Source organism: Nesoenas mayeri (genome assembly GCF_963082525.1).
Source record: "Nesoenas mayeri genome assembly, chromosome: 3".
Classification (NCBI taxonomy): domain Eukaryota; kingdom Metazoa; phylum Chordata; class Aves; order Columbiformes; family Columbidae; genus Nesoenas; species Nesoenas mayeri.
In genome coordinates, this window is record NC_137544.1 from 93,015,593 (window position 1) to 93,040,143 (window position 24,551).

The window sequence follows — 24,551 nt, forward strand, 5'->3', positions numbered from 1 at the left end:
GTAAGGAGAGGGTGCAGTTAATATTTTTCTATTATTTCAGTAATTTCTTGCATTTTTGATGTTCTATCTTATATCCTACAAACATTGTGCTTTAAATGTTTTACTGCACTATCCACTTCAGTATCGCAACCTGAAAGTACTTATTCTGTTGGCTACATTGTATGAATGCAAATGCAAGTTAAAACCTCAGCCTGTCTCTAGTAATACAATGCCTCTATGCTTACGTTAAAAGACACATTCCATATTACTTGTTAGGGTAGTTTGGGCATGTATCTTGTTTGAGCATCTCTTTAGGTTCCTGGCTTTGTGCTCATTCCCTGTAATTCAAAATTAAAACATAACAAAACAAAAAATGACAAAACAAAAAAACACACGACACACAGACACACAAAAAAAATGCTCAGGAGACAATTAATACACAAATTAGAATAGACACTTTTCAAATGATGGACAATGCACATTTATGTTTTGTGGAAATTGACATTAAATACTCATAGATTAAAAGTAATGGTGATAAATATGACGATGATAAACACCATCTTTCAGTGTCTGAAGAAGAAATTTAAAAACTTGAAATTTTCTAGCTTTTCAAGCTGCAATTTTAATCACACATAGAAGTTGGTAGTATGTGATAAAGATGTTAGTAATTTCTGTAAACTTCTTTTAATTCAAGACCAGAGAGACTTTGAAACTGCAATCAGAGGTTGAGGGAGGGAGGCTCCAAATTTAAGCACATTAGTTAGTGATCTGACTTCTTGTAAGCACTGATTATAGCTACCATTGACCTCGAGGTCAATGAACGCTGCTGAGTGGTTTGCATTTTTTTAAAATTGGTTGAAATCCTGACATATTCTCATTAATACATTAATTGCTTCCTTCAAAAAAACTGAGAAACTATAATAATGTTTATACACCTTGAGTATGGGTTTTAGTCCCATATTTTGTTTTATTTTGTGCCTGATATCTTTGGCAATTTCTTATCTGCATATGAAATTTTGGAAAGGAAAGGGTTTTTTGTCTGCTTTCAGATGCACTGTCTTTTCCTTGTTATCAGTACAGTTCATTTCACTTAAAAGTCTGAAATAATTATTCTAACTTGGGCAATTTTAATTTTTCTTGAAGATTTGAAGTTAATGCTCTTTTTTTTTCTGTGCATTAAACTTCATAGGCAAAGAAGATCGAGACACTTCTGGAACTGATTCCTGAGCATCTAGATATGGAAATTGCATACCGCTACCTCATGAGATGTTATGGTAATTAACTCTCCTTGGAGTAGTTTTTTAGTAGTAACTCTTCAGACATTCAGAAAGGTCATGGAAACCCTTAAAAAGGGGAGTAGGATCTACACTGTGTAACTTGTTTTACAGTTTGAGCCACAAAGAGGTGGGGGTTTTGTCTGGGCTCTGTTGGGTCTGTACACTATCTTAGCTATTAGGTTGGAAAAGCAGTTAAATGACCCAAGCCTGGAATCCTTTACAAAATGAGCTGTGTTAGATTAAAGGATATTACTACAATAGAGGCTACGTAGTGCCTTCGTGGAATAAAAAGGAATCCACCCTAACCCATGGAGAGAAGTACTATAGAAGTGAATGGCTTTTAAAATGAATCTGGCTTTTTTCCTGAAACATGTAAATAAGTATGTCGGTTCCTTTTACGTGTGTGTTTCAAAATCATAACTGATTAGTTACATCAGTAGTGTGCAAGGACCTTATTGTTACTCATGTAGATTTTTTGTACCTGTTTTAATTCAGACAAAATGAATATTCCAGATGCCTTCATTTGGATTTACCTAAATAGTTGAAGTGCTAATCAGTTCTCTTTATAACTGATGTCCAAGAGGAACAGCTCTAAACCATCAAGTTGCTTCTTTAAATATTTGCAACACTGACTCTTGAAAAAACAGGACATACAGCCCCTATGGCAACACTCAAGTGTAAGCTTGTATCTCTGTGCTGTAGTGTCCTTTGCCTTGTGTACTCTGATATGGTGCTCCAGTTTTATTATAGGGAATAAATACTCTTCATACATGTATTATAAGTGAAAAGAAATTATGACAGAAGCCCTTGTGCTCCACTCTATCACAGGGGAGATAGCTAGGAATAATTAAGTAAAAAAACTTCAAACCCAAGTCCAAGGTATGGTGTTTAAGGAATACAAACTTCACTGAATTTGAATCAGCTTATAGAATTTGTCATTATATCATATCTAACGTAGTCAATTCACTTGCTTAGTAACGTTCAAAACAGCAATCGCTACCAAAATCCTGTAGCTACATAGATTCACTCACAGCAGTGTAAGTTTGCTGATGTGTTTTTATGAAACAAAAATGCCCTTTTGTCACCAGCACTGTACTTGCTGCTTCACACTATCACTAGCCCTTTACTGCTTTGACCTCAGTAAAAATTCCTTAAGTGAACTAATTGATTTTTTTCAAGGCTTTTTCCAACTACGTCACAGTACAACAATTTCATAAAGAGATTGCAGAGAATCAATCACTTGCTCTGTTATACCTAGAACAATGGTTAGCCTATATGCAACATGAGAAGCCAAACTATGTGAATAGATCATTGCTGTAGTTTCTTCAGGCAGAGACGTAGCTGGCTCCTAACAAGTTCTAGAGGAGACTGTCAGTACCAGCATGAAGAGTTTAAAAGCTGTCCCTGAGTTACTCTGTTCAAGCATCTCGCCTGTGTGAGACGTTGATTCCACTCCAGTGTCAGGTAGAAAAGTGCACATCAGTCACTTGACCCACTTTACCAGGGCTGGGTTGGATGAGTCATGCCGGGGTATCTTTGCATTTTCTATTGCATCTTTTTGTTTTAAGAGGAGTTAAGGTGGTGTCCTAGCCTTAGGATTTTCAAGGACATTTACCGTATTCTGTCACCACCATATATAATATGAACAGACCTATACACATGAACAGCAATTTAGCTGCCTCTTTGCCTCATCTCTTCCATTTTTGATACTATCTGCTATGGTGAGTATGGTAGTGTCATTTGGCTGTTAAAATGATCATCAGCAAAATATTTAGCACAATGGACACATAGAAGACTGTGCTTAGCTTCTGTTCTAGCCAAGACGGCTGGAAATAAGATCTTTTATTTGAAGTATTTTTATTTTTTTCATTTTACAGTCAGTAAGCCTTAAAACATGATTTCTCATTTTGGGCCCAGTCCAACCTTGTAGGATCATAATGTTTTAGAGAACAAATGATTCTCCTGTAAAGCTCATTGTTACTTTCAATAAGTTAGGAAGGGGAATAAAAGATAACAGAGGACTATTAATACAATTGATTACTGTTGCTAGTTATCAAAATAAATGTACAAATAAAATTGATTACATGTTTAGCAAAGATATAGTAGAATATAGATGGCAGCTGAAAAGAAATCTGATCCTATATCAGACATCAACAACTGAAAAAATAAAGGGACATTTGTTCCTTTCCTTGTTCTGAGATAGGATCCACTGCCAGGACTAGATTTCCTTCATCTGGTGAGGTGCATAATCCTTTGCTGTAAACCTTGTAGAAAAGGAAGTATGTAAAATCACATTTGTGGGGTCGATTAAACCCAATGTAAGTATTAGCTCATTTGTTTGTTCATTTTCCGTAAAGAAAATGTATCTATTTTAAAGAACTAGAAAGTTGTTTCTATTAGCCTTCCATTAAACCATCACTTTGTGCAGTTTCTGCAGTAGCCTCCTACATTCAAAAAGCTCAGCCACTTGCCAGATGTGAGTGGGAAGTTTTTCCTCATGAGAGACACAAAGTATCCATTTCTGCATAATTAAAGCTTTTTTTTTCTTTAAGAACCATTGGTTTTGCAGCCCCTATGATTGTGAAGATGTTGCTTCCAAATGTGTAAAAATGAGAACCTGAGACAGCTCTCATATTGCAAGTGTAGCTCCCACACTGCAAGTGATCGTGTTTTGCTGAGCAACAAAGTCAGTTTAGCTGGGCATGATCTTCCTTGTTCACAAGATGCCAGGAACTGTTGTACTGCTTCTAGGACCTTGAGGACAACAGTGAAACTGTCAGGGGTCACTTTAATTTCATCCTGATGCTTCTCAAGCAGCTGCAAAATCTATGGTTAAGCATGCATCAATGTAGCAGGAGGAGTTTCTCCCCTCTCCCACTTGAGAGGAAGGAGAAATTTATTCCACTTGGGGAATAAATGGAAGCGAATAGTGCTTTAAATAAAAGAAGAATGGATTAGTTAAAACCTGTTGCAGGGGATGCTGCCTTTTATGAACAACCAGCAAAATGTTATTGGTTCCTTAAGCAGTTAAGGTTTGTAATAGTGTTAGTGGGTCAGCAAAAATTTTCTCCTGCTCAATGGGATGAAATGGGTTTTTCTTTGTGTTCTAAAATGAGCATCTGATTTCTGTTTTCTTTGTTCCTTTAGGTTATAGTTTTGATGTAGCCAGCACCAGTAACCTTAACAATATTTTGCCCTTAATTAAGGGAATTAAATTCTGTTCTAGAGTTCTCACAAGCTGAACTTGGGCGGCTTTTGTTCTAGGTTTTGTTTTTATTATCATTTGCTTCAGAAAGAGACATATGGCTCTGTATCTTAGATCCTAGCATGATGTGTTCTCACTGTGCAGCTCCTACTCCTTTGTGGTTCCAGCACCTTCTTGAAGGAATTGATCATCCAAATAAAAAGGAAAGGTAGAGAGTCTGTATGTTCTGTTGTCTTACATGAATCATCAGTAGGAAATGAAGAATATCCAGACTGTTTGGAATATTGTATATGAAAATATTGATAATATGTTTTGCCAAGTAGTAGGAATGCATGACGTCATGGAAACAAGTGAAAAGAGGCACACCTAACCACTAGGGGTTTTTTGGTGTTTATTTTTATTTTTCCTCAGAATTGGATGGGGATGTTGCTTCTGTAAAGGCTGTGTATGAGAAAATCAAAGCAAAGAATATAGAGCTGCATGAGCTATCTCTGAAATCTTTAGCCGTTTTTCTGAAGAAAGCAGGAGAGCCTGTCCCTTTCACTGAACCCCCTGTGAGTATTTCCTAATTAAGAAATAGATCTGCAGAACTGTGTATGTTCGGTGTTAATAAAACAAATTGCATGAATAATTACGTAGGGATTAGATCTCTGCAGAGGCTCCTCAAAGGAGGCAATGTATGAAGTACTGCGTGTTCTAGGAGCTGTAGTAATCTTGCGTTGGATTTGACTTAAAGTAATAAAACCTGTTGGGGCTTACAATATTTAAACTACCTGATCCTTATCGGGCACTCATCTACAGGTGTACCTTTATCAAATGTCCTTGGGGCATTTATCTAAGCACTTGAACTTTCAAAGGCTTATAGAATGTGTATTTCATTAAGAATTAGCAAGTTTTAGTTTTCATTACCTGTTTTGTATCTAGAACAAATTGCTGCTTCAGTAGGATGGGATTTTAGAACTGGAGGAATTATTTTTCTGTTGCAGCTTTGCTTCTAGCTGCCTTGCCAACAAATATATGCAACTGCACAAATATCTTTTTTGAGGGTGACAAGTGGCATGACACAAAATCTGTCAAGACTGTAAATAGTTCTTTCACATCATTCCTTTGACTAATAGTCTACTAGTACCATTTTAGCTAAGCAAACTTCAAAGAGGACGTATTTCTCTTCTTTAAGCAAACTTTTTGTTGCCATTTTCTAGACACTTTTTCTATTCTAAAATAAGTGGTTTTGTATAGTTCTTTAAAAACCTGATTATATGCCATTTCTTTTCTCAGTTTGCAAAGAATTAGAGAAAACGTTGGCATAAAATGTTTGGTTTAGCCTTTGAACAGCTGTGCAGTTTTTTCTACAACCTTGACATAATTTGTAGTCTGAATTTTTATTTGGACTGTGTAAATTTAAAATCTAGAATGTCTGTTTCTTAGATGTAGCTGGTGAAAATAAGAGTGTTTTTTTCAAAGTCACTGAAATGACTCATTTTCTGATTTCCCTGTTCAATTTTTCTCTAATGCAGCATGGTCTTTAAAAGCATCTCGTAATTTTTGGACACAATTGCAGATTGCAGTTAAAAAGTTATTTTCATTTTTAAAGTGAAATGGATTATATTATTGCATTTTGTAGTAGAAGCTTCATTATGCATTTTTGGCAAGGTTTCCTTTTCCTTTTATTCTCTCTCTCTGGTATTTCTCTTAATTATACAGACTTCAATACAGGTCTAGTTTCGCATGACAGGGAAGAATAGATTTTGCTTTTGTCGGGACATAAGACTTTGTTCCGAATTAGTAAGTTTTCAGTTGAAACAATGTTGAACTTGTTTATTCCACTCTATTTATAGGAGACTTTCAAGTTCTATGTGGAAAAAATGAGGAAAAGAAGACAGGAAGCATCATGAACAGATGGTCTTTTATGCTTTAGTTGTTTATGAAATTGTTTAAATATTACATTCAATAAAAATTTTAAAAAGCATGTTGTTCTGTGTAATTTTTAATATAAATACTGTGTTTAAACAGCACTTTCCATAGCTGTAATTGATAGAAACATGCATTAATAGAAATGCTGTTAAAATCACCAATGAAGTATAAAGATGCAGCTTTCTAGGCTATTTCTGTTTTGATGTATTACCTGCTATAACCTGAACTGTATTTTGGCTCGCATTGATTCACCAGATTATATGTATATCAAGTTGCTAGAGGGGTATGTAAATGTAACTTAAGCAATCTGTGCTATTCTTTGTTGTTCTTTGCCTGGTCAGTGTAATTCGGGGTGAAAGTAGAAGGGTAAAGAACGTCATCTTCAGGATTCATCTGTATCTACACAAAAAATAAACACATCTTTTTGTAGATTTCTCCTAAATGTACTTCTCTTTTGTTAAGTATCTTATTAGGGCATTTGATATTATAGGTAAAGACAAAATACTTTTACCTTGTGCACATGCTTGTGTGTTGTAGTTTCATAGAATCATATTGCTAGTCCAGTTAATTTTATGGATACAAGAACTGCGTATGTATGAAAGCATGCCTCCTAAGTAAAGGAGTGCACGTTACTTGCAGGGGTAGCAGTTCACTTGCTGGGAGGCTGGCAGGCATGCTTTATTTATATAATGTGGGAGTAAACATACTTTAATGTGAAGCTTTACAGTCCAGAGTTGTGGGATCATGAAAATAAGACATGGAGAAAGTACAAAGAGGAAGCAATACACAGAAAATACATCCATCATCTCTATGAATAATGGTGGAAACTCAGAAATACACACCTTGGTGTAATAAGTGGAATATGGTGCCTGTGCAGTGCTTCCAACAGGTTTTAATGAAATGAATCATGAAAGCTTATTTCTTTGTGTTTAATAACTTTGTTGATTGATATTTACATTTTCAGTTAGGTAACTTTATCTTTCTTAGGTTTTCCCACATAGGCAACACTCTGGTAGTTAAAACCTCATGTGTGCACACAAGGTTTTGGTGAAATCTTTAGACTTGTACAGTAATCTCAATGTGTCAAAGTTAGGAAGAAATTGAGACCTAAATTTTTAAAGTAAAATTTCCAATTCATTAACTACCTAGTATATCTACAAATACACAGAAATTTCCTGCTGTACTCAAACAAATGAGATAACTAAAGAGGAGCTGAGGAGAGCGGTAAGTTTTGTTTTCCAAACCAACCATATGAATTCTAACCATGTCTGGTCTGTTGGTGGTGTGATTTTTATGGTGACCTTCAGTATTTCATGAGCCTAGAATCAACACGCTGCACCTACGTGGCCCTGAGCGTCTGGCACCCTTTGTTCCTGGGCTGTCAAGATAAGGCATTAACATTTGAAATTTCATTTATTGGCTTAATGGTTGTGTGCCCTATCTGAAAGCAAGCCTGGGCAGCGCTCAGTTCATTTCATTTTGCAAATGGAGGTGTTTCTTTTTTTTCTAAAGCTACAGCTACATTACATGTGTTTCAGTGTAATAGCAGCATAATTGAAGACTGTGTCAACTAGTTGGCAACCCTTTCTCTAGTGCCACAGCTCTTGTTTTTAGAGGTCATCTCATGAATGTCTCACAGCGGTAGCAGTGTTCCAGTGCGTGGAGTCACATCGGAACGTAACCAGAGCCTGTGGGCCTGTTTGCTTGTTGAGCTAAGCTGGCGAGTAGGGCAGGGCAGGGAATATCACTGGAAGCAAACACCAGGTCATCGCGGAGGAGGTTGGTTCTGTAGAGCTGAATTTTGACAAGGAAGACGCACCAGGGAAGGTTTAGATTGGATATTAGGAAAAATTTCTTCATGGAAAAGGGTTGTCAAGCACTAGAACAGGCTGCCCAGGGAAGTGGTGGAGTCACCATCCCTGGAGAGGTTTAACAGACACAGAGATGAGGTTCTTAGGGACATGGTTTAGTGCCAGTGTTAGGTTAATGGCTGGACTCAATGACCTTGAGGGTCTCTTCCAAACAAAATGATTCTATGAGTATCTTGTGTCTGTGGACCAGGTGACTGTCAGGCGCTGCATCCATCATTAGTCTGTGCTGTGAACGCTGACAGGTTGTGGTTGCTGCTGCTGCCTTCCAAGGCACAAAAGCAGCGCTCAGTGCTGCATTCAGGTGCGTGGCTGCCTGCTGCTGCTGCTGCCCACGCCGGAGCTCCGGCTGTGCGGGATTAGTACTAGTCAGCATCTACGCGCTTTTCTTCTAATGTGGCTTGAACTGTAAGGGAATCACAGAATGTCAGGGATTGGAAGGGACCTCAAAAGGTCATCCAGTCCAATCCCCCTGCTGGAGCAGGAACACCCAGATGAGGTTACACAGGAATGTGTCCAGGCGGGTTTGGAATGTCTCCAGAGAAGGAGACTCCACAACCCCCCTGGGCAGCCTGTTCCAGTGTCTGTTACACTGAGAACAAGTTTCTTCTCATATTTAAGTGGAACCTCTTGTGTTCCAGTTTGAACCCATTACATGTTGTGTTATCATTGGTTGTCACCGAGAAGAGCCTGGCTCCATCCTCCTGACACTCACCCTTTACATATTTATAAACATTAATGAGATCACCCCTCAGTCTCCTCTTCTCCAAGCTAAAGAGCCCCAGCTCCCTCAGCCTTTCCTCATAAGGGAGATGCTCCACTCCCTTCATCATCTTTATTGCCCTGCGCTGGACTCTCTCCAGCAGTTCCCTGTCCTTGGGGAACTGAGGGGCCCAGAACTGGACACAATATTCCAGATGTGGTCTCACCAGGGCAAAGTAGAGGGAGGAGAACCTCTCTCGATCTACTAACCACTCCCCTTCTAATACACCCCAGGTACCATTGGCCTTCCTGGCCACAAGGGCACAGTGCTGGCTTGTGGTCATCCTGCTGTCCCCAGGACCCCCAGGTCCCTTTCCCCTTATGCTGCTCTCTAACAGGTCGTTCCCCAACTTATACTGGAACCTGGGGTTGTTCCTCCCCAGATGCAAGGCTCTACACTTGCCCTTGTTATATTTCATTAACTAACGTCCTATTATTTCATAGTTGTAGTTGTGGGAACGGAAAGTAAATTTGATAGCCCGTAACTGAAGAACATAAATTCTTTTCAGCTCTGACATCGAATGACCTCATGGAAAGCTACGGGCTGAAGGAGGCGGTTGCTGAGGCAGTAACTATAATCAGTGAGGCACTGCAGGATCGGGAGACCCAGCGGTGCCAGGGTTTTGTGGCTGCAGAGGCGGGTAATGGGTGAAGGTGCTCGCTGACCGCTTGGAGCCGCGTTGCGATAGCCCTGGCCCGTGGAGCCTTGTGGCAGAGATGAGGGAACAGAGATTATTCTAAGGACAGGGAAAGGCTGCTGTTGGAATATTTCTGATTTTCTGTTCCAGTAAATGTTTCCTGTACAATTAAGGAATGATTACACAGAGTGCAGTCTCTCCTGTCTTTAAAATGTGGGACAGTGAGGGATTTGTGCCACTCTGGGACACAATCATCTCAATCTGAAATAAGGTTATACTGGGAAGGTTTTGCAGAATCGGCATTTGTGCCGGCTCTTCTAGAACACGCTTGAAATGATAATATTTCTTGTGCATTGGTGTGCTGAGACTTGGTTATTTCAAGCATGAAGAAAAATGTGGTTTAGAAGGTTAGCGGTTTTTCACCAAATGGGTAGGCAGTTTCGTTATTCTTTTTTTCTTTATATTCAAAAAACAAAACCCTGTAAGGTGACAAAATGCAGAATGGCAGTCTTGCAATCTTGTCACGGTGATTTATTAGTCCGGATACCAAACGTGCTCTGTCATACTGACCATAGCACTTACCCCTTTAAAGCAGAAAATAATTATTTGCCACCAGCTAGTGGATAAGTGGGATTGTGCAAGACCCAGAGCAGGTGCCATGTCTGTGAGACAGGAGTGCGCTTTTCCAGAGGCCTCCGTGGGAGGCTGAGAGTGTGCTGACATGAGATGACCTGACACGTTACCGTAAAAAGCAAATTGTGTGAGCGTGTATGTGTTTGCATAATAGTGCATCTTGATTGGGGTTGAGAGGACTGGAAAAAGCTTGCTGCTTGAATTGAGATGACTTCATCTCACTTCTGTGCCCTGTGCCACATTATGGACTCGCCTCTTTTCCCCCCCACTCCTCTTGAGGTGGGGGCAGGAGGAGGGTGCTTTTTGGTTTTTGAGCTCAATATGGGAAAAGTTTCCTTGTTAACTACCAATATAGTCATTTCACAGCATGATAATTACATGCTGTAGTTCTATCCTTACCTACCAAAATAGTTCGTTCAACTCATTGTCTCCAGAGACCCTTTTCTATAGCAAGAAATGTAGCTTGGTAGGTTAGTAACTGTCTTTAGACTTTCTTAATATGTACCCACTGTTGAAAATGGAGTAGCTGAATGGATCGTGCCTTTGGCAGTGACAGCTCAGAAGGTTTTTATAGATTGGATGCCTGAGTCAGCAGGATTCCAGCTGCAGTTTACAGTAACAAGGAAGGATCATAACAGTAAAGGTAGGATCACGAGTGCCCGTATTGACAGAAATAGAGTGGAAACGTGCTCACCAGAATACTCCTGTATTTACTGCTTTTCTCAAAGGTGCGATGCCTCCAGACTCTCCAGGAACACTGCGGAGTAGGAAGTGACAGAAGTGATGGATGTGTGACCAGGAGGATTTGCTGTTCAATGTGAAAAATCTGTCAGCATCTAGAAGGAATGTCCAATTTCCTGCACCAGTATATTGTTGCACCAGTATATAAAGATGGAACGAGTGAGCATGTAAGAAAAAGCTGAGACTGTCATTGAGTTTAGTCTTTTTTAGCAAAGATTTCTCTGCATTTCTTGAAATTTCTTCTCATAATTTCTGTGTAAACTCAACGGCAAAAAGATATTCTTAGAATGGCTGCAGCCTCTGGTGGCTTGCCGGTACTTCTGTAAGTCAATAATCAGAAGAAACCCAATATCCTTTATGTTAGCGGCTCCAACTGAGACTGTAATCCAAGGGCATCTTTTGGGAGTATGAGTCTGCAGATCATCAGCCACAGGAGCAAAGTTCTGGGTTTCCCATTAGGTATGGAAATAAGAGCAAATATGGAAGTTTGAGGATTGAGTTTTCTCTACTGTTTCCTGTAATTAAGAACATGAGATAATAGGAACTGTCTTACGCAGTGCCTACCATAGATGGGCGTTCCACATTGATCTACTTTTAGGTAAAACTGTTAATGCAGGGCTTTTCTCTTATACTTTTAAACCTCTAAATTGCAATTTGCTAATGCTTCGCAATTTCGCATGTGATTACCCTTATAACACCGTGATAAAGCAGTCATTTCTATAGAATTGCTGTTGTCTGCAGCAGCAGCTCCAAACCTCTTTGTAGTTCTGTGTCTCTTGTAGTTATTTCACTCAGCTGTAAGTGCCGGTGAACTCAGGGTTCAGAAAGCAACGAACCTCAGTGTCTGACAGTGAAAGTGATGAGTCCTGAAAACCAGCAGCCAGTTCTTTTCTTGGTTTTGCAAGTAGTTTGCTTTTGCTGTTCTTTGCATAGTCTGCGAGACCAGGGCAAATCTGAAAATGGAGTTATGGGAAGAGTTGTAGATAGTGGACGTAAATCTTCAGGAGAGGAGGGTGGACTTTTAAACAGAAAATAGTTTGGGCTGGAGGTAAGTCCGAGGTTGTGGACAGGACGACGCTGGCCAGGCTGACTTCCTTCGAAGTTGTTGAAAAGGGCTCTGAAAGGCCATTTTGCTGGATGCTGAGATTTTTATTTATAGGAACGGGGCTACGAAAGGTGGTTGTCAAAACACAGGATCACCGCAGAGGATCTCTGAAGGGGTAAGAAGTGCTGGGAAAATACCTAGGTGGGAAGGATGAGAGTTGGTATTGTGGGTGGCCATAAGAAGACAGAGCTGGCAGCTTCAGCGTGACGCCTTAGGCATGATTGGGTCTGGAGTGAGTGACCGTGAGGGAAAGGAGCAGCCCCGAGCTGGCTGGCAGCTGGGGTCGATGGCACGCCACTGTGGGTCTTTGCTTTTCTCATGGCTCCCACTCTCTTCTCCTCAACCACTTCTCCTCGGGGTTGACGGGAGAAGAAAGCAGTGGCAGCAGCAAGGGCTGCTGAGCTTGAGTTGGTTGCTAAACCCAACTCAATGGAGGAAGAGGCTGTGGAGGACTGACCAGAGCTGCTAAGCCAAGCCTGGTCCTCTCATGCCTTCCCAAGGTGGGACTAGTCCTGTAATTCCAACTGGGTAACTGAAGAAACAGGAGCATCTTCATGTGCCAGAAATCCCCAGGGAAATTTGTTACAGCAGTAGCCCCTTAAACCTCACATTTCTCAAGTTCGAAAGCAGCTGTAGGAACAACTGTGTCATCAGTGAAACTGAGGATGGTTCTAAAGATGAGTGTAAATACGAGACAGTGTTTAGCATTGGAGCTGTTACAATTTCATTGCCTGTTCTGACGCTGAAGCTTCAGCCTGAGGTGAGGCTCCCACCACAGTGACTGTGCTTGGTTGCCGAGCCTGCCCCCTGGCCGTACTCTGGAACACTTGCTTGCTTAAACAAAAAATAAAACAAGGGATCACCCCTGTTATTTGCAGAGTTCCCTTCTGTTCCCTCAGGTGGTGCCAAGTGTGAATCTGATCATCTCCAGCAGTTGTCCGTTTTTAGGGTCTTTGGAACCCTTTGTATATGAAATTATACTCTAAGTATTGGAAATATGATAGAAAGTGTATGTTCATTGGAAAATCCATTAGGAGTCATATATCCATAGGCTTTGCTTAAACAAGGTTTTTGCTTTCCTTCGTGATTTTGTTGACTCAGCCCGTATTTCAAACATTCATGTTCAAAGTGAGAGGGCTGGTAATATCATGTGTCACACCTGGTTAACTGTTCGGCATTCCATAGAGGGGAAAAAACCCTTTTCTAGTGTGGTAGCTAAATATATATATAGAGAGAGAAAGTTAAGTTCATTTATAAAATTTTTTAAAACCACCATTTTTTATCTTTTTTTATAGTCTTAATGACAACCGTATTTTCCATCATCTATAGTACGTATGAAATATTGTGCCACAATTGTTTTTATACCCAGGAATACAATTTCGGCATTTGAGTGTCTTTCTCACTGTCATCAATAACATTATAAATTTGTCTAAATTCAGCAAGTAAAAACAAGGCTGAAAAGTATGTTTTATACCACTAGCTGCAGGGGGCATAAAATTACGGTAATTTGTGGCTTTATTATTGTCACTCATATACAAGAGTTTTTTCCAGGGGAAATTTATCGTGCGCCTGGCACTGAACATACTACAAAGCTGCAAGGTGATTTTTGTAATACAAAAGCACTGAGAAATTCCTTATGAAGTGTATAAAGCTGAAATTATTCATTCACCTTTCTTTTGTCTTGCTCTTACAAGGGACCAACCCAAAGCAAGTGTGTCCAAGGCGGTGCTGAGCTCTGCTATAATCAGACAGTGCGCTCTTCTAGGTAACAATGATACTTGGCCAAAATGGGGTTGTTTTGCATGATTATTAGTAGCTGTGGGTGCAGGGGGAAGGTGGGGAATGCAGCGTGTGGTGTGAACAGCCAGAGCCACCCTGTGCAGAATTTCTGCGGATGTGGTGGGATGGTGTTGGCTTCTTCACCGTTCTTGCTGGCCTGAAGTGACCCAGCAGCTCCGTAGGGGGTGGCTACTCATGCCTGTATCACTAAGGATTGCAAGGCAAAATGTTTTATTAAATTATTGTGTTAAGGGAATACCAAAACAGCAAAGAAACAGTTGTTGGGTCTCTGCCTTTCTCAGCAGGGGTTGGAGTCTCTTGGGGTGATGGCTACCCCAGAATCACACAGAATCACAGAATGTCAGGGATTGGAAGGGACCTCAAAAGATCATCTAGTCCAATCCCCCTGCCGGAGCAGGAACACCCAGATGAGGTTACACAGGAAGGTGTCCAGACAGGTTTGGAATGTCTCCAGAGAAGGAGACTCCACAACCCCCCTGGGCAGCCTGTTCCAGTGTCTGTTACCCTCACTGAGAAGAAGTTTCTTCTCATATTTAAGTGGAACCTCTTGTGTTCCAGTTTGAACCCATTACCCCTTGTCTTACCATTGGTTGTCACCGAGAAGAGCCTGGCTCCATCCTCCTGACACTCACCCTTTACATATTTATAAACATTAATGAGGTCACCCCTCAGTCTCCTCTTCTCCAAGCTAAAGAGCCCCAGCTCCCTCAGCCTTTCCTCATAAGGGAGATGCTCCACTCCCTTCATCATCTTTGTTGCCCTGTGCTGGACTCTCTCCAGCAGTTCCCTGTCCTTCTGGAACTGAGGGGCCCAGAACTGGACAAAATATTCCAGGTGTGGTCTCACCAGGGCAGAGTAAAGGGGAAGGAGAACCTCTCTTAACCTACTAACCACCCCCCTTCTAATCCACCCCAGGTACCATTGGCTTCCTGGCCACAAGGGCACAGTGCTGGCTCATGGTCATCCTGCTGTTCACCAGGGCCCCCAGGTCCCTTTCCCCTATGCTGTTCTTTTATAAGTTGTTCCACAACTTATACTGGAACCTGGGGTTGTTCCTGCCCAGATGTGAGATTCTACACTTGCCCTTGTTATATTTCATTAAATTTTTCCCCGCCCAACTCTCCAGCCTGTCCATGTCTCTGGATGGCAGCACAGCCTTCTGGCGTGTCAGCCACTCCTCACAGCTTGGTGTCATCAGCAGGTTTGACCTCCAACTCTACCCACCTGGAAATCCGGTGACTGGCTTGTGTGAGGTGACATCTTGCAGCTGGGGGCAGCTCATTAGGGCAGCACATGTCCTGGTTTTCAACATTTTCAGTTTGTCCAGCACGCTTTGGTGTTGCCCGGTTTGAAACTCAATGTTTTGGCTTTGCATGTGTCTACAGTTATTTGAAGCACTGCCACAAGGTGATTAGCTATTTTTAACTAGGACTAGTGGAAGATTTCGGTGTTGTTTGAAAAGCAATCATTAAGATAATACTTGATTCTTTCAGGGCGCTCTTCTCAGCATCATGACTCACATCACCAGAAGGAAGATGTTTACTTGTGTTAGGGAGGAGCTGCTGGTGTAGGCTGGACTGGCCTAGCAGAGGGGCTACTTCTTTATTTTCCTTCTTTCCCAGTGATCTTGAAGTCTGTTTTATCTGTTAAAGTGTCCGATGTTGTTTTCTAAACTCTTCCCACAGTAATTGAAAGTGAGCAAAGGTACTGTCTTGCAGAATGACGATGTTAAGTGTTAAGTAGCGCGGTTACGTGTCACCACAAAGCTCTGTAGGTTTTGGGTTCGGCTATTTGTGAACGTTCATGGATTTCCAGTTACTCTGCGTTTGCTTGAAAATTCAGTACTGACATAGTAGCTGACTGTCTCGTGGGCTCATGTGCTTGTGTACAAAATACGGATTATTTTTGAGGGAGGTGGCATTATTTACTCACTGTGCAAGTTCTGGGCAATGCTGTAACATTTAAGCCTCTAAACCCACTTGTTAAACATGAAAAATTAAAGTGAGGCAGAAACAGGACTGAGATTTGCCAGGAATCTTATCAAAATCTGATTAGAGCCTTAAAAAGGAGCAAAAGATCCAATGTGGTGTTTGATGGGAGATGCTGGTTCTGGAGCCGTGAAGGTTGAGGGGGTCTGTTAAGTTGCAATTTCTTAGCACTGGAAGCATTGAAAAGTATCAAATTGTGACCATGAAAGCAAAATAATGCCAAGAAAATTTGCAATTCAAAATAACCATAAGTTTGACTTAATGACAAAATAAACATCAACAAACAGTTTTATAACTAATTGTATAAATTGGCAACAGCACTTTTATAAATTGTGGATCTAAATTGCTTTTTAAATATTCCCTGGGAAAAAAAAATAAAATTGAGCTACATAGGCATTATAGTTGAGTGTGTATCACATATATATGTAACCTATTCATGCAGATACACATATTAATATGAACACACGCATGCTATGTATGTATATGCTTTTTAAAGCTCATCAGTTCTTAAAAGGGTTAAGCAGTTTTAAAATTACCTCAACCCACTGCTTAAACATTGTTGCCTTAATTAATAGCTGCTAACATATGAAGGGCTTGTCTTGGCTCTCAGAGTATTCAAAAAAGCACCATGTCACCGAGTTCCACATACACTGTTTCTTGTCTACTGCCATTAAAATTAATCTTTGTGGCTAAAACCCAAAAGCTTTGTTATTTTTGGTACAAGTGGACATACCAGCACCTGAAATTTCTTAACCGTAGAGTTTCCTTGTGTAGCATATTGTCTGTGATTTTTTCCTTTTTTCTTTTAAAGGAATTTCATGGAGTTTTTTAATTAAAAGGGATGGCTATCAATACTTGTTACTGATTTAGCATTTTTGAATGCGTTTTGCAATGAACAAATATGGGATGAAAGTTCAAGCAGCTACTTATTAATTTATCTTAGCCAGAGTGAAAGCTAGTCCTTTCCAAACGACGAGTTAGAAGTATTTTGGAGGGCTGCCACTACCCACAAGCCAATATGCAAAGCAGTGTTTCTATAATCTGTTTTCCAGTGCTAAAAAGGTTTGTCTCTTTTACCAAGTGGAGGGACTGTATCAACTTGGAGTGGAGGTTGGGGAAGAACTTCCCACCTCTCCCTGGAGGAAATACTTTCAGTAATTAAGAAAAAAATGTCATATCTGTTTCTTTAGAGATGAGACAACACCTCTAGTATGTAGAGCTGTTATAACAGCATACAGTTCTGTTGTCCACACACTGCTTTATTTTTTTAGTATCCGTGTAGCCAGTACAGATTTTGCTTATTCTGTATTTGATGAATTTTCCTGCCAAATATTGTCACTGGTTGTATTTGACGTTCCCGTCCCAAACTCGATGTGTGTGCAGAACGGAACCCCAGAGCCCGGTGCAGCCAGGTTGTGCACCAGGCGGTTCACATAGCGGTTGGGCGAGACAACCTGGGAACTCTGCAACCGATTCAACGTGGTGCCCCTTCAAAACCAGTTGTGCATTGACGTGGTTGCCCACGGTAGCAGGGACCGTGCCCTAGGGATGCTGAGATCTTTTCTGAACCTGGCCAGGGCGGAATCAGGAGGGCAGAGACGGCAGTAGGTGAATCCTGGGGATGGCGGCATTGTGGGAACGAGCGGGCGGTGCTCTGCTGCACGGCAGCTCTGCCTCACCACAGTGCTTCACGCTGGAACAAGCTGAATGAACGTTGTCGTGTCTGGGATGGACGGTGTGATGAGTTTTGTGCAGTGTCTCTGCGTGCAAGCCGCGGTTCTAGCTTTGGTTATACTGATCGAGGCAGCACAGGCAGGAGGGCACACCAAGCTGCTGCTGACACAGGGGAGTCCAAGGAAAAGGAATGGCTACTCTGAAATTTGGAAAGCAAAGCCGTGCTGAAAGTAAACTATGACATTTATCCTTGGTTAGAGCTCCTGGGAAGACTTCTGTTCCCTCACTATCCACTCATTTTTGCAGCAGCAGCAGGTCCACCGTGGAAGTGTGAAACTTTGCCCACACACAACTAACACAAAGCAGGACAGGAACGCAGAAGCCAAAGCACACAGCGTGATCTTTGCTGGCGTAAGGGTGCATCATTCCATCTGAACCGGTACCGTTTTTCAGCTCCTAGTAGTGCGAGTGGGGCAGGTTGTGTGTCATCCACCCACTCTTCCCCGCGCTTTTCTCCGTACACAGCCCCACGGCACGCTATTGTTAGGCACGAACGCTAATTGCTGGTGTTTCAAGGCTCCCATCTTCTTATTGCTAAAGCCTGTAGCAATAATCACAGCCTATATTCCCCATCTCTAGGCATCAAGGAAACAAGATATGATCATAGGCAGTGTGCTAATGTAATTGTGGTATATAGAATATGAGCTTTTTCTGTGTAAACACAGGCCTGGCCACATCCTATGATAGCTCTTCCTACACTCCATAGGATGCCTGTTCCCCGGCTCACCGCTCAAGTCCCCATTATGTATACATCTAGCCTTGTCATAACACCACCTCTGAAACACTCACACCGTTTGGTCCTGCTGCATAATGTTAAGAGGGTGGAATTTTAAATTAAAAAAGGCTGTTTAAGTAATGTCAGCAGCCTGACTAATATCACAAAAGGAAGGAAATTCAAAGTCATGGCTATGGTATATTCTTATCCAGATGCCTGAAGATTTCTGTGCATGACAATATGCCCCTAAAATTCAGAGCTGTCCCTTATGTCTTTTATTTCTCCCATTGAGTCTCTCCTTTTTTTTTTATTAAACATCAAAGTAAATTCACAACAGAGAGTCAGCCTAGAATTTAATCCTCTAAATACCTTGAAAGTAGAGGTTTAGACTAGAAGTACCAATATATACCCTTAAAACTTCAGTGTAATATAAAAGAGATTCTAATCACAACAGATCATTACAAAGAAGAGTAAACCACTTTAAAAAAAATTAAATGTCTTAAATATAATAAAAAGGAATAATTAAGAATCAAACAGGAAGCCACTATTCTGACAATTTAATGATGCTGAATTGGACTGAAAGAATTGGCTTTGCCATTAAAAGGCAATGAAAATCTGATCATTTCAAAATGGCACTAGTATCAGTTCAAGAGGTTTTTTTTTGAAATCAAATACAACAGAACCAGAAAGAAATGGTAAAATTCACCTTAGAAGAACCTTGGAGTGTTTTGCATTCCTACTGCTGCCTGGTGCTGAAGCTGTTATTTTATCAGACCTGCTTAACATCTTTAGACTAGAGTCTTCCTGGGAAGTTATTATCACATGGAACCAGTGGAAAGTAATGTGGCAGTCCTAATTGCCAAATGGAATAATCAAATACTGATGTTCTTTCATTCTTATTTCTTTTAAAAAGGGATTTACATAACAGTATCCAGGGCATTATTGCCAATTACACTGGGAGTTTTCCACTGTGTGCAAACATGTAAATGAAAGTAAACAATATGCTTTGGGTCTCTAGTTATAAGCTCAGAGATATGTATCCAAATCAAGCAACCTAATTTTATAAAATGTTCTCAACAACTGTGCACCTAATTCACACGTGCACTTACCATGACTGTGTGTGAATTACAGCCATTTATTTACTGTTACTTGTTTTCTGAGCATTTGTGTCTTATCACTGAGCATAACTAGGTGCACAATTACAAGCGTTTAATAGATTTACGTCATTAGATTTTTAATTACTGGAGGGGCAGGTTGCTATTTTCTACCTGAGAATCTTAGGAGTCAAACTTGGCAAGCTGCTGTGATTTGTATTGCCAGGGAGAAAGATGTGATTAATAACAGTCAATTGATGTGTATTTATACTGTAGAAATAAATCCAAGAAGGTGAGATAAAATTATCCCTTATAAGAAATCATCTGTACAGTGAGAAAATAGCCATTTGGGGCATCACTGGCATCTAATTGGAACACTAGGGTGAAACGTATAAACACATAGGCAAGTAGAAACAGCACAGAACGGTTAACAGTTGTGTTTTCTGTCCTTGCATATTCAACCGAAGCATCAGTGAAGTCTTCTGGGTTTCTTACCTCCACAGTGTTTTTATGGGTGCTGAATGTCACATATGCTACAGGAAGCAATGTTTTCTGTGTGCTGAGCTCCATGCTCTCAGAACTGACTACGCAATCGCTGTACGTTCGAGCACCACGGACTGAATCCTCAGTTATTGCAAAGTGGAGACGGGTCATTTTCAGTCACCGGCCCTTTGCTCAGAATGTTTCAAGGTGTGGCGAACTCATAGAAGTCTTGTCAAAAAAACTATGTCAAAGAAAAAAAACCAAACCCAAAGCGCACCAAAATATAAAACCTAACCCCCCCAAGCCCGGTCCCAGGCTGCTGCAGGTTGTGCCTCCCCACTGCTGGGGTTCTGCTGCCATCCCGTGGCGGCCGGGCCGCCGCACCCGGTGCTCGCCCCTGCGCGGCTGCGGGGGGCACCCAAAATCAGCTCCCGAGTCTTCCCTCTCTCCTCGCAAGGCTCTCGGTGACCTGCTGTCCCCTCTGCGTGCTTTGCCGCTACCAGTCTTGGTGTGATTTCTGCTTGATGAACCGCAAGGACAAGTAGTACAAGAGGAGGAAGCTGCACACGATGGCGACGAGGACGAGGTAGCTGATGTAGAGAGGGTGGGAGTCCAGGTCCAGAGACTGGATCACCTGCAACCGTACGTAACGCAAAATTAGCAGCGGAGACGAAATTTTCCACGCTGAAGTGTGTTTTACGTGTGAACTTCCCTGGCCCCTGTGGTCTCTGCCCTTGGTTTCCAGCTGGATGTGACTTCTCAGAGGTGGTTTGAAAGCTGGTTACAGCTGCACTATGTCACGATGTCCAGGGAGTGCAGCGTGTTGGAGGAATATAGCTTTGCTCCTGAACAACTGCAGCAAGCACATACTCAGGGCTTGTGCAGAAAACAGTTGCCCTTTTTTCCTTATGTTTTCTTTCTTTAGTTTTTCTCTTCCACTAAGAAGAAAGATATGAAAGGAGCGACTGCTGCAGGGTCAAATTTAAAACGTACCAACTGCTAAGCAACTTCACATATTGATTTAGTGCTTGCCAAATTTGAAACCTACAGCATCTACTTAAATATGATGGGCATATAGATATCATTCTAATTAGTTCTCAAACGTTTATAACGCGTTTGTTAGTGACTTACAAGTTTCCCCGGTATTTGAAATGTAGTGTTTCCAATGGTCATGTAATATGTGATGTCGTTGAACTGAATTTGCACCATGCTTTGAAAGTTCCATCTGAGGAAAGAGATTTTGGAAATCCAAAATGGAACTGGAAAAAATAGCAGAAAGAAAGAAATTGGTATACATACAGAAAACTTACTTGGGACCTCAAAACTGCTGTGTTGCTGCCAAATACAGCAGGTTTGTCTAATTTCTTGGCAATGAGAGGCTGCAACCATATAATAATTTTTTATTGGACGAAAGCATAAATGTACCTTGTATTATTACATGGAGATGGAAAATTAGGAGAGTGCTAATACCCATCTCTATCAAATTTCTACCAACTAAGTCTCACTGGAGCTCAACGTTCATCTACCAGATATAATTTTTTTACTGAAAAATCTAGCAACTTTTAAGAATTGAGCCTTTCACTAGTGCTTTTTTGACCAAGCCTATTCTTACCTCATTTTCAGATGGAGAAACTGATATAAAATGAATGATCTGACTCCACCATCACCACTCAAGAAGATAATTGCAAAGGTAGGAATAAATCTCAGTTTACACACACCAGACTCACTCAGCCTCCCAGCCACCAGTTGCTGATGAAAGCCATTGATGTTTTGCTGTGGAGGGGTGGTGGGAGCTTCATCTTACCTGTCCAGAGGTTTTTCAGGCTTATCACAAAGCCACCACTCAAGTAGAAGGATGTGAAGAGGACGTTGCCAAGGAAGGCCGAGAGCTGCAGCGTCGGCAGCAGCGCTGCCATCCAAAGTGCCATTGTGCGGGCACTGTACACAGCCAGCCACACCGAGAGGAAGTTCAGCAGGAAGTGTTCTGGCTTGGGAACGAGGTTTGCCAGCCAGTAGATGGGAAACCCGTAAATTATAACAAAAGCACAGTGCTCTGGGAGCTCCCCCAAAACCTGTTCAGGAAGGGGAAACAAACAAACAAACAAGAGAGAGTGAATAAGTCAAATGCAAATCAAAATCAAATTAGGGAACCATCAGAGATGCACCTCAATGCATTTATGGACTGTTTATAAGAACTACAGGAAATGCTCCCTGAGGATGCAATCACCTCCCTGCCAGGTGATGTCAGTGACACACAAAAACAATCTGCAACAAAAATTAAAATCCTCACTATTTTTTTCTCCAATTGTAACAATTCCTAAGCTAATTTTTAAATGGAGAGGATTCTTGTTACAGATTAGTTGTCTTTTCTCTTTTTTCTTTTTTTTTTCAGTTACAATTTTGGCAGTTTCTAAGAGTTGAAGACACTTTCTCTGAGAACTGGTGTGCTTGATAAGAGTGATACTGTCACTGGCTCATCACAACTGTATGTTTTGTCCAAATTGGGTTGAACCAAGTGTGAGACCAAACTCGAGATAAATTTGGCTATTGGTCACTTCCTCACTTTGTCCCAGAGGCAGTCCAGTTAGTAACTACTTAACTCATTGTAAAACAAAAACATTCTTGAGATTTTCTCAAATGTCTAAATATACGTATAGAGAGTATTATGATTATTTCTTCTGAAGAGGGTTGCTACTATCCTCTAATACTAAGGTTGTAACAAAGTACTTCGATTTCTCTATGAATAATGTGCAATCTCTGTGACACAATGCAAAGAATATTTTTCTCTGGCAACCACTAATAAGCATTTAAAATCTTGTGCAGAAATGGAAACCTAAATTACAGATGCCATGGCAGGCAGAACTCATCTAACAGTGGCAACATCACAAAGAAGGGATGATTCTAAACCGCTGTAAAATAAAAGAGAATGTAATTTTTTAAAATTTCTAATTCATTTCCAGAAACCTGGGCTCTTAATGCACGTAGTACAGTTGTTTGTCTCTGACCTGGACAGGTCCAAACAACTACTGGAAATGTCACAGTTAGCACTTTGTCATTTCTGTTTTACCTTTGCTTTAGCATTTAGTATGAATGGTTTTTTTTACAGATTAACACATAATCAGCTTTCAAAGATGCTTCAGCTAATGAAACGTGCAGGTATGTATAGCTGTCTGAACCCCCCAAATCCGAGTTTGAGAATTCTCAAATTTTAGCCAAACAACCCAGTGAAAGGTTACTCTTTGGCTTATCTGGGGTGAGATCTCAGCCATGACTTATGGCAACAGATCTAAAGTAGTGTGAGGTTTAATCCGTTAGTGCCAAGGAAGCAAGAAGGATAGCCTTAACTGGCAGACATAAAAGAACAACGTCTGATATTAACGTGATCATTTATACAACATGTTTTGTTTGTGTTAAAGTCATCTGTGTGTATTTTCTGGCAGCAAAATCAATTACCTTAGCAAAGAAGTATGGGCTAACAGAATACATTCCATCTTCCAAGTCATTATAAAGCATAGCTCGCTCTGAATGACCTGTGGGGTTGAAACAAACAAATGGATTTCATCCTAGGGTTGCATTAAGAAGTGTGATTTTTTTTTTTTTTAATTGATTTAGGAATTTTCTGATTTTGATTACTTATAAGATTTAAAAGAAAACTGACACTTACATTTGGCAATAACATCCAATATCACTGTGAATGGGATTAGTGCACCTATCATGTACAGCAATGCTGTTGTGTCACGAATAGAGAGTCCGGGTTTCTCATGGCCATAGTACAAAAATCCAATTAATAATGACATGAAAAGGGCCTCAAATCCATGGATTAATAACATTGAAAGATCTCTGAAGTCATTGGAAACTTGACGACTAGGAAAACAGCAACATTGACCATAAGGTATTGTACTTACTAATGCCGGTTATTTTCAGATATATTGCTCTGCTAATATCAATTTGTAGAACTTGCTGACTTTGAGTAGGATGGAACTTGGGCTATCTGATTCTAATCTAAGGATTTTAACTAATCAAAGCTATTTACTGCCTGTAGCCACCCAAGTATTTCAGGTCTGAAATGCTGAAAGCTTGAAGGAAGGTATTGGGGGTGGGATGGTTTGATTTCAGAGATGCAGAAGCAATTACCTCATTTGTAGAAATCTCTCTGTTAAGGACCTGTGACATATACTAACAACAACTGATACTGGTAGTGATGGTCTACATGTATCAAGCCAGTTGATCATGTTTCTTTTGAGTACACAAGCATGAGACCCAACTGCAGCACTCATCTGTACTGGGTATGATCAGTGAAGCATCCTGGCTTCAAATCCAAGGCAGAGGTGTGAGGATGGCAACGCCTGAGCCCTCCATGGGCTTGCTGAGGGTTGAGTCACCATGCTGTGGCATGGAGATTGGGATGGCCGTACCCAAATCTGGGATGCGCGTTCCTGAGCCTGGAAGCTCCTGACACTGTTGTGAGCTGTAGGTGGCTGTGGCTGGAAGGAGCTCTGGGGCAGAATGGTGGGGCTGTCCCTCTGTCTGCTGTCCTGCTCAGGGGGCAACACCTCTGCTCCGCGGCGTGCTCAGGCCTAGCACTAACTGTGCACTTTCAGCATGCACTCGGTTC

The 24,551-nt window shown here is 41.0% G+C and overlaps 2 protein-coding genes across 3 annotated transcripts in view; one reads left to right on the forward strand and one right to left on the reverse strand.

Moving 5' to 3' along the window:
• Nucleotides 1-6,427, forward strand: part of LRPPRC (leucine rich pentatricopeptide repeat containing) — a 92,425-nt gene extending 85,998 nt beyond the window's left edge. For both annotated transcript variants that reach the window (XM_080341355.1, XM_080341356.1), the window contains exons 36-38: nt 1,169-1,253; nt 4,873-5,015; nt 6,300-6,427. In XM_080341355.1, the coding sequence (XP_080197481.1) occupies nt 1,169-1,253; nt 4,873-5,015; nt 6,300-6,356 (285 nt within the window). In that variant the 3' untranslated portion in view covers nt 6,357-6,427. The remainder of the gene's footprint in view (nt 1-1,168; nt 1,254-4,872; nt 5,016-6,299) is intronic.
• Nucleotides 6,428-20,432: 14,005 nt separating this feature from the next.
• Nucleotides 20,433-24,551, reverse strand: part of DYNC2LI1 (dynein cytoplasmic 2 light intermediate chain 1) — a gene marked incomplete at both ends in the record, with an annotated part of 53,007 nt that continues 48,888 nt past the window's right edge. Inside the window, 5 exons of the mRNA XM_080341462.1 lie at nt 20,433-20,570; nt 21,068-21,195; nt 21,741-22,008; nt 23,390-23,466; nt 23,601-23,800. Of these exons, the coding sequence (XP_080197588.1) occupies nt 20,433-20,570; nt 21,068-21,195; nt 21,741-22,008; nt 23,390-23,466; nt 23,601-23,800 (811 nt within the window). The remainder of the gene's footprint in view (nt 20,571-21,067; nt 21,196-21,740; nt 22,009-23,389; nt 23,467-23,600; nt 23,801-24,551) is intronic.